The following is a 10109-nucleotide window of genomic DNA, read 5'->3' as shown; positions in this document are numbered from 1 at the left end:
ATACGAAGACGTGGGGTAAGAAAATGCATGGGCGGTTTCGTAATCGTGAATGGCGTGGGAGTTCATAAAGGTGTCGTTCGCATTCTGTGTGGTCGCGTTTAAGAACGGTGACACAATGACGCTGGCCAATAAATTAGGAAGCCACGAAGAATGAACACGTACTCGATACACACGCGGGAAAACAGCGTGACGAGCAGGAGCGGTCTCGCGGCGAGTGAGTGAAAAGCTACTCGTTTTTTCCCGTACTAAGGAGAATCCTGTGGTCTCTGATGAATGGAGCGACAAGTGACCGCGATATTATTATACGTGGGACGGCTCTCGAGCTAAGGAAAGGATCTTGATGCGCGAGATCGACATCCATTTTCGGGATAAAAGGGCGGCGATAATTCACGAATCACTTGGAGGACGCGTAAAATCGACATTTTTTCGCACGATTCATCGTGAATAAAATTGAAAATAATATAAAAGGAACTTGCGACGTCTTGATTAAAGAGAGTTCTCGTATTAGAAATATCTCTCGTTCCCCCATCCAAGACTATCATCAGCGATGATGTTTCTTTCTTTGGATTTCTCGTAATTTACCTTAAAATTGCTGAATTTAAACCCTCGCAAACTCGCCTATTTTTCGCGTTAATGGCACTAATCGTCAGCAGAGGAATAAATAAATCAGCGAACGGGCATTCACCACAGGTGGTGCCGCGCACGATCGTTCAGGGTGGTCCTTGCATCGATTCCTCGCATTGTGGTATCGAGAACCGCTTCGTATCCGCAAACGAAAGATAGGGAAGGGAAAGTCGTAATATCATCATTATATTACGTCACACAGATGCGCGGATCGGGGGATCTCGAGACCAGCGTTTTTATATTGCGGTTACGGCGTCATTGTACGCTCCGGTGTCCAAAAAGGGTCCTTGGAGGACTCCCGTCGAGAGAAGGTCTACGGCATAGCGGGGTTGCTGATTGGCTGATTCCCCTGTCAACAGCTATGGTAATCTGTACGCATTTCCTGCATATCTTCCCTTCCCGATCCTTGATCATCACCTGCCGACTCCGCAAACGAGACGTCTTTGACGAATTTAAAGAATATGTCGCATGGGTAAATTTAAAGATCACTACAGAATTCTTTGTACAATGTATAACTATATGTAAAAGTTTAAATAATACACATAAAAAATTGTTTTAAGGAGAAATAATTTTTTATTCATTTAATTTAATTAAGGTTAGAAGATGAAAATTATGTTTAGTACTCTAACTTACTCTGAACATTGTCATATGATCACAAAATGTCCAACTTAATCGAATTGACATATAAATGGTTATCATATTGTATACAATTTTAGAAAAAAATTAGCAGTAGTAGTTGCGTCTGATAAAAAGGGATCGCACGATAAGCTTTCCCTTAAGGGAGCGCACGATAAGCTTTCCCTTAAAAGAGAAAATGAGGGAAAATGTTGGCGAATCATGCTGGAACCGCTAATAGTTTTAACGGTGCTGAATTGTATTTTCATGTTCAGTTCCACAGTTACGACTTGTGCATTATGGTAATCATGATCCGTCTTGAATTATTTTCCTATCTAAATTTTAAATGATTAAAATATTAATATAATATAAAATTCTCGATGCTATGCCAATTATAATTATGTCATTATACTAATAATTTCACATTAGGTGGCAATATCAGGGACACCGTTGTTGTGCCAGGAAAACTGCTCCTCGATCAAGAATTGATTTGAAAAAACCAAAGAGTTACATCTTACGAACTGTCAAAAAGTCGGGAAAACCAGATTTTGATGGCAATGGTGATCGCAATCTCAATAAAAACGATAATCGTGAGCGCAGAAGTAAAAAATGTCAGAAGAAAAGATCTAGGAAAAATTTAAGATATGCAGTGGAATATCAGAAAAAGAACGGAGAGAAAATGCCACTTCCGTAAGATTTATATGTATATATGTTATTCGTTTCTTTCTGAGAAAAAGTTTATATATAATTATATCTAATTACATATAATTATGTATAATAAGATCTATTTATATTATTATTTACATGTTATATCAAGATATTTATAACTTTATATCAAATTATGTAGAATTATATTAGATTTTTTTCTGAGCATTATATTCGATATTTTTGCATAATTCAATATAGAATTATAAATATTTTGACATAATTATACGTAAATAATAGTAACAAATAAATCTTATTGTATGCAATTTTATATAATTAACAAAATAATTATATTTAACAATATATAATTATATAAATTTTTTTTATTTTCTCTTTTTTTATTTTTTTATGTTATCCATTTTACTATACGTCATCGTTTTATTAAATTTGCATTTTAAAAATAGACTAGAAGCAAAGAGCCTCGATGAAAAAACAAAAATGTCAGAAGCTTCTCAAACAATAAATGACACGAAATCGACGGTCGTAATGGAATTTTCAACAGTCCAAAAAGTCGTGCAAATTGTTGACGATTCCGACGTTAACTCAACGCGACCTCCTTTCAAGGATATTGTCCTCCAGAAAAATGTGACAGACAAAAAACGTGATTATAATGTTGAACAGAATTTTCAGAGCAATTTAGCTGCTCCCGAAAATCTTTAAAAAATTGTTTTTAACAAATTAATAAACGATATTATTCACGATATAATTCTATATAGGAATCGTAGATTAAAAATTAATATTATGACAAAACTAATAAATGTAATATTCAACATGTTCGCTTTATTTATTGTCGGATATTTATTTTATTCGCACGTTTGCAAATATAAATCGATAGCTCTTCTTAATAAACGCTAGAATTCAAAGACTACATGCGTTTCTATGCACTTAACAATATTGCTATTGATTTAACTAAACGTTTAAAACGTTCGTCATTATTATTCAATAATTTTATTTGTTTTGCACATTATTCAAGTTTATTTTCGATTCTTGGAAACAGATACTGTCAGTATACCTCAAGATCTTTTACAGATACATTCGCTTTTGTTTGCTTCCAAATTGCGTTGTTATCCTCTCTGCTCAAAAAACCGTCCGATTTATTACAATTATTCAAATACTTGACCGATCTGTTACATGCTGGCGAAGTTTTCCTGTTCTTTTTTAAGCATCGACATGCGTTTTGACGCTCTTTCAATGATCGATCACATATTTTTTCTCCGGAACGATACTCTCGTCGATCTTTGCGATGGCGTTCGAAGCGAGAATCCTTGAATCGTTGTGCATGAATTGAATTATCTTTTACGCATGTCGGAAAATCACGCGAACGTGCTTTTCGGTGTTTCAAAATCGACTTTCTGCGCACGCAACACTCGCTCGAGTCCACTTTTCTAAGATTTTTTGAGAATCTTGGAAAACTAAAAGAAAAGAAAAAACTAATTTGGTCGAAGAAGCATGCAGAATATGTTTGAACATTATTTTTCCAGGTCAGCTTGCCACAGGTTGGCTGTTAGTCGTACCATACCGAAAAGAGAATGCACCAGATACATGTTATGCAGGCGCTGTTGCATATGGTAATGCAGTCCACCATTTCGCGAGTTCAACGAAAACCTCACATTTTGTGATTTTTAGAACGACACTTCATGCTCTGTCAGCTAAATCCAATTTTTCTAAATATAATGATGGAATTTCCAATGCAATTATAAATAATGCAATTATAAATAACGCTGCTATAAATTGATAGGCTAACAACATAACGATAACACGTGAAGTATAGAAAAATTGGACATTGGACCGTCAACTGTCAATTGTGATGGATTATAATAAATACTAATTACAAGCGAGAAAATAAGATTAAATCTTTCGTCAATTATGTTACGTTAAATCGTTATATCTTAATTGTTGATCAAATTAATTGTTGATCAAATTAATTCCCAAATTAATCTGAGACGTTCAAGATTATCGAATTATGTAGCTGCATCTGTCACATTTTATGTATTCGAAATATGAGTTTTAGTTACATTCTTTTGCATTTTGCTCATTTATGCCTATTTATAAATCAACAGTCACTTTGATTGAATATTCTGCAAACTTTAGCAGCATTCAAAGTACAAGTCCGCTGTACTTTGACTGTGAACAAACCCATTACATAAGGCAAGTTCGAAATCTTGTGTGTAAAAATATCTATGTGTCTTTATATTTGTCTTGATAATCAGCACATTCACATGTTTAATTTTCATCAGCACATTCAATGTTTAATTCTCAAATTTTCTGGTCAGGGATGTATAAAAATGTATGATTATCTTTTAATAATAGCTTTCTTTAACAACTTTTTTTAAACAACTCCGATTATATTTATTGATATAAAATATTATTTAGTGAAGAATTGCTTTTTCTCTCACATACACATTAATTATGGGTTTAAATATAGCTAATGGATTTAATTAAAGCTAACATAAAATCTATTAAATTTCAAATTTATGAATTTTCTGATATTTAAATAATAGAAATATCACTTAGAATATGTCAAATAAATTACACTTTTAATATCTTGGAAAATATTGCACAATCAATTGTTGATATGTAGTCATCGTTTTAATATTATGTTGTAATTTTATGATTGTTCGAGTAGGTTAATATACAGCTTTTAAAATATTCTTTCGAGGACTCCCGTATTTGTATAATTCAGCAATTTTCGCAATCAGATGCATGGTGCATTGATTACCTTAATCACAAGTTAGACTACTAAAGTCGGACAGCTTAGAAACATAGCGTAAATAAATGATAGTGGATATTAGCAATTATGATTCTGGCCTATTTGACGAGCCATTTTTGTAGAAGTAATATTGATTAGAAAGTGTTTAAACAGTGAACTTCTTTAACTTATTCTCATTTTCAGCCAAAATATTCAGATACATCTATTTTATCATATTAATATCTATTACGTAAAATTATAAGACTGATAATAAGTAAGACCGATTTATGCATAATTAAATTATAATTAAATTATAAAGCAGAAAGCATATTGATACTGTATAGAAACTGAAATATAGAAAATATAAGAAATGGAGAAAAACTATTTAAAAATAAAAGGGAAAGTTCATAGATTAATTGTATTCATATTTATCGGTATTTAAATTAACTTATTTTTAAACACAAGACTGTCATGAGTTTTACACGCAATTTTATTTGTGAGATGCATCTTTATTTTGAATTCTAAATCAATGAAAGATATAACATTAAAATTAAGTAAAGATTTTATTTTTATTTTTCATCGGATTTTGATCTGAATGTGATTAGAGAAATCAAAAATTAAAAGTTTATGTTAACAAAATAAGATTTATTTTTTTCACAGATTGCGTTTATATTTTTCACAATATCTCCCTCGCTACTTTCACGCGAGATTAACGATCGAAATCGAGCAATCGTCATTGCAATCCGATCACGTTGACTAAGTTTCGTTATGAAAACAATGAGACGAGCAGTCTGCATTCTCTATTTAAGTTCACGCACGCGTTGGGTGTCACGTATATATGTGTGTATGTGTAAATATTCTTCTTATGTATACAATCTATATATCTTATATATATATATATATATATATATATATATCTTATATATATATGCGATATACTCGATGGTGGGGAACTTGAAGTATTGCTAACTCGAGGAAGAGAGGAATCGCTCTGCTTCGAGCAGATAGAAATCCTGAACGCCAGAAAGGTGGAAGACTTCTTCCACTCATCAAGCTGTGCTGCACAGTGCAACGCGTGAAATTTTCACGAACTTCACGACACTCCAGCTGCGATTTATTATAACTTTTACGCAAGAAGTAAGTAAGTATCGTCATAGACTAAGAGAGTAATCTTCAAATTATGTCTTCTTCTTGTCTTTAAATAATTGCAAAACAAGATTCTTTGCAAATATGTAAAAACATGACAGAAATTATGCATTTTCATTTGTAAATTTTGACAAAATTAATTTTTTTTAGAGAAAATATATTTTCAAAAATCTGAATATATTTTATAGAAAGCTATTTCATATTAAAATTTATTTCCAATTGATTTTAGAAAGATATAAGTAGATAAAAAATTATTTTTCAAATAATTTTATTCATTTAAATTTTATATTAAAAATCTTTAATATATCTGAATTGTAATTTAGTTGATAAAAATTTATAGATAAAAAAGATTGATCCTAGATTGATCAATAAAAGACACGATCGTCCATTTATTTTAATCCTCATAGTTTTATTTTGTAATTATTTTTAAAACTCAAGCAATTTAGAGCAAATTATCTACTTTAATTTAGGAGAAAAGTTTTTTAATATTATATCAGCTTTATATAATATTTTTATTCCAATTTCTTGTGAATATTAATATTAATTGTAAATATTAATTTGTAGAAAGTAGATTAAAATATAAATTAGTCGACATATAAATATCAATATTATTCTTTTTCTTCATATCAATATTATTCTTTTTCTTCATTTACAAAGTTGATTGTTAAAATAACACGAAAATTCGCCAATTTTAATGATTACAAGTGATATCACGCTACTTTCCTTTGCTTATATGTTTTCACGAAAAGTATGAATAATAAACAAATATCTAGCCACATTAAAAACTCAATTGATTTGTCGGAATTTATTTATCGGAACAATTTGATTTAATTTTAATTCTTGTCACTGAAAACAAGCGTATATATGCGAACTGAAATGCGTTTCTTTATAAATGTCGTGCAGTTCCACGATAATAATAAAAAATGTAATGGATGATTGTAAGCTAATTGATATTCAACGCACTCAATCGGCTTTCGCGAAAAAAAATGCGTTCGAAATTTGCGAATAATTCGGACAGGCTTACGAGATCGAATTCGTGTCACGTATGTACACGTTCCTTTTCCTGACTCGCCTGTATGTTATTTCCTATTACTCTCGCACCTTCGTTTCTCAAGCAAATATTTTTAAGAGGTAAACATCGTTTGTGTGGCGCCGTGAACGGACGAGGTTATCTTTTCGCAGCAGTAATAAATCACATGTAGACAATATATACGATATACATATTTTTTTCATAAAATGTGACAAATGATGCTACGACACTATGACAAATCAAATGAAATATGAAGATGTAAGGAAATACAAAAATGCGAAGAATAAATATCAGTACAAAAATAAATAAAAAGTCAATAGTTATGTTTTAGTTACATTTCTTTTTCTTTTATTATTATATGTCTTCTTATTATATATCTTCTCTCTTCTTTTTTAAATTTTTTGACTTCTGTGTTATGAGTTCATCAAATGACATTCGGAATTCTAGATTAAATATTTGTTCACTAAAAGAGAAAATTAAACTGCAAAAACATACGACTCTTTATTTGTGCTGATAGGAAAAGTGTTAAAGTAAACAATAAATACAATCTTATATCGTCAAATACATTAGTGACGAAAGAAATGACAGGCGTTTATTTTAAAGTAAAAGATTTCAAAGTAAAAAACTCAGGATTGTAATAAATAAAAATTTCCTGTTTTAAATTCATGTTGCAGAATAAGAAAATAAAACTTTACATGTGTATATATGTGAATAAAATAATAAATGTATTAACGGAATTTTTCCTCTGTTATAACGAATTCCGCAATTCTCGTATCATAGCTAGAGGACAATATTAATTTAAGTATTGTTTCAGAAAATCATGACATTATTACCACCAACACCGACGCAACAAAAACAGATGGACAAGGAGCTCCCACCTGATCCGGAAATGAGAGAACAGGACATCAGAACGCTTCGAAAATGGCTGTCTAAGCAGCCACACTTACCAAATCACATAGGTACGTATTTATCAAAAATTAGAAAAATAAAATACTTGATAATAATATTGATATTAAATATAATTAAATCAAATAAAGAATATATGTGTAATAATATTGTACAGAAAAATATAAATCACGATTTTATTTATTGTAGACGACGTCAAACTGGAGAGATTTCTTTACAATTGTAAGAACAGCGTTGAGAAGTGTAAATTAATCTTGGAAAGATATTACACCGTTCGAACATCCATGCCGGAATTTTTCACCGTTCGTGATCCGCTATCTCGGGATATTCAAGATTGTGTTGGCGTAGTGTAAATAAATCTTACATTTTTTCGCGCGATCTCTGAGAAAAAATTATTAAAGTATCCTCCTGAAGTTTCAGGACGAATTAGAAAGTTTCAAATTTTCACGGTTCTTTCTTTTCAAATATTTTTATTAGAGACTACTTCATCTTGCCATCATTAACTGAGGATGGATATCGTGTCACCGTCTTTCGATTACGCGATACCAACGTGGAGAAGTTTTCATTTCAAGCGGTAATTAAACGTATTTTAATGGTACTTGATGCTCGTTTATGGGAGGAATCCTGTTTGTCCAATATTATGATCATAGATCTTGAGGTATGGATTGCTTTACTTTTCTTTCTTTATTATGTTTAATTTTTAATATTAAAAATGCAGTTATCAACACACACATATATCAGTATACCGAGTATTCTTTAATTTACTGGACTTTGAAATTTAAAATTCATTAGCGATAGCCATTAAATATAATATACTGTAAATTAATAAATATATAAAAATGTATTTTATAATAAATAAATATAAATAAATATAATTAATAAATATAAAAAATAAATGTAAAATATTAATTGTTTTGACAGGGTAATCACATTTTATTCTTTTTACACTATATTACTCATACTTTAAGAAGAAAGTGTATATAAAGGGTTGGGTGTGAAGCTAGGGGATGAAATATGAAAGGCTAGATTGCACTTAAGCGCCAAGTAAATCGAATACACTTTCACTTAGTTACGCCACTGTGTTACGTCAAAAGCAGATGAAATCGCATGAGGCACTTCATTTACAAAGTTTAATAAATAAAAAATAGATATAAAAAGATCGCATTAAGCAACGTTTATTACAGTTTTTAATTTTTATTATTTTCGGATATAATTACACTTACATACACACACACATTTTTAATGATAAATTAATTTATCTGAAAGAAAATTTATTACATTTTAGGGATACAGCACGGCGCATTTTGCAAAATTTATTCCGACACAATCCATTGTAAGGCGGGCGATGTTAGCAGTGCAAGATAGCATGCCTTTCCGATTGTTTAGTGTTCATTTTCTTAATGCACCGTCGTTCATTACCAATATTGTCAACATATTTTATCCATTGTTAAAAGAAAAGCTGATTAAGAAGGTAAACAAAAATTTATACAAAATTATCATAAAATACAATTTAAAAACGAGTTGAAAACATGCGAAATAATTCTTATATTTGCAGTTTTACGTACATAATGGCGGCGGAGAGGAATTATACGCTTATATGGATAGGGACATACTTCCCAATGAATGGGGTGGCAAAGCAGACACTTTTCAAGAATTAAATGGTAAATATAATCTTTTATTTATTATAAATTTATAATCAATTCATTTCCAAAATCAATTCACTTCTCGCTATAAAAACATTTTTTCGCGTTTCGCAAAAAATATTATTTACAAAAAATGTTATCATAATTAATAAATAATATTAATTGTGAAAGCTTGATACATTAGGCATGATTAAAATGACGATATTTCTCCGCATAATTTTATCAAGCTTAGATATTTATAATATTATTTTACGCATACATAGCTGCTTGGCAAGAGAAAATGGAAAAGAATAGAGATTGGTTTTTGCGAGACGAGAAATTGAGTCGTACAGACGAGAATGCTCGTTTACCGGAATCGAAAACGTCCCGTCTTCTAATAGAACTTCAAGGACTTCAGGGTTCATTCCGAAAATTAAATATAGATTAATGTTATTTTTATTATTAAAAATATTATTGCATTAATGAATCCAAGTTTTTATTGATCTTCAAAACTATTTTTTAATCCAATTAAATTGCAGATTTTACAATATTAATTTAGCTTTAGCAATAATTTTACATTTTATATTTTTAATTATAATTTTATATTTTTAAAAATAAAATGTAAATTATAATTATAAATAAGATAAAATAAAAATAAAATAATACACCAACAGCCACAAATTTAATTTCACTTTAGTGCCTTTTAATTTAATGTCTTTTTTAAAAGATAAAAGATATAGAAAAAGAATAGGCAAGAAAAATATTAACTAAA

At 30.2% G+C, this 10109-nt stretch overlaps 1 protein-coding gene and 1 pseudogene across 5 annotated transcripts; one reads left to right on the top strand and one right to left on the bottom strand.

Annotated features, from left to right (window-relative positions):
• Positions 1-2957: 2957 nt before the first annotated feature.
• LOC112639923 lies at positions 2958-3529 on the bottom strand (annotated as a pseudogene).
• A 2073-nt stretch (positions 3530-5602) lies between these two features.
• Positions 5603-9800, top strand: LOC105256240 (alpha-tocopherol transfer protein-like). 5 transcript variants are annotated; one of them, XM_011265990.3, is made up of 7 exons: positions 5603-5770; positions 7624-7768; positions 7905-8064; positions 8193-8373; positions 9001-9186; positions 9271-9376; positions 9622-9800. In XM_011265990.3, exons 2-7 carry the CDS (start codon positions 7630-7632, stop codon positions 9783-9785), a joined length of 936 nt encoding a protein of 311 aa, XP_011264292.1. In that variant the 5' UTR covers positions 5603-5770; positions 7624-7629; the 3' UTR covers positions 9786-9800. The 5 variants fall into 5 exon arrangements, with proteins under 5 accessions (XP_011264292.1, XP_011264291.1, XP_025271064.1 ...); XM_011265989.3 differs by having other exon boundaries at positions 5605-5774; XM_025415279.1 differs by lacking the exon at positions 5603-5770 and adding an exon at positions 7009-7067.
• Positions 9801-10109: the final 309 nt, after the last annotated feature.

This window comes from Camponotus floridanus, unplaced genomic scaffold (genome assembly GCF_003227725.1).
Source record: "Camponotus floridanus strain SB8 unplaced genomic scaffold, Cflo_v7.5 scaffold119, whole genome shotgun sequence".
In the NCBI taxonomy this organism is placed as follows: Eukaryota; Metazoa; Arthropoda; class Insecta; order Hymenoptera; family Formicidae; genus Camponotus; species Camponotus floridanus.
The sequence above is the reverse complement of the archived record's forward strand: the minus strand, read 5'-3'. Positions and strand labels throughout refer to the sequence as shown.

Coding starts and splice junctions, on each gene's coding strand:
- LOC105256240 (XM_025415278.1), top strand. CDS start 7,391: ATGACAGGCGTTTATTTTAAAGTAAAAGATTTCAAA. Junction 9,187..9,270: donor AAGAAAAGCTGATTAAGAAG/GTAAACAAAAAT, acceptor TTATATTTGCAG/TTTTACGTACATAATGGCGG. Junction 9,377..9,621: donor CACTTTTCAAGAATTAAATG/GTAAATATAATC, acceptor ACGCATACATAG/CTGCTTGGCAAGAGAAAATG.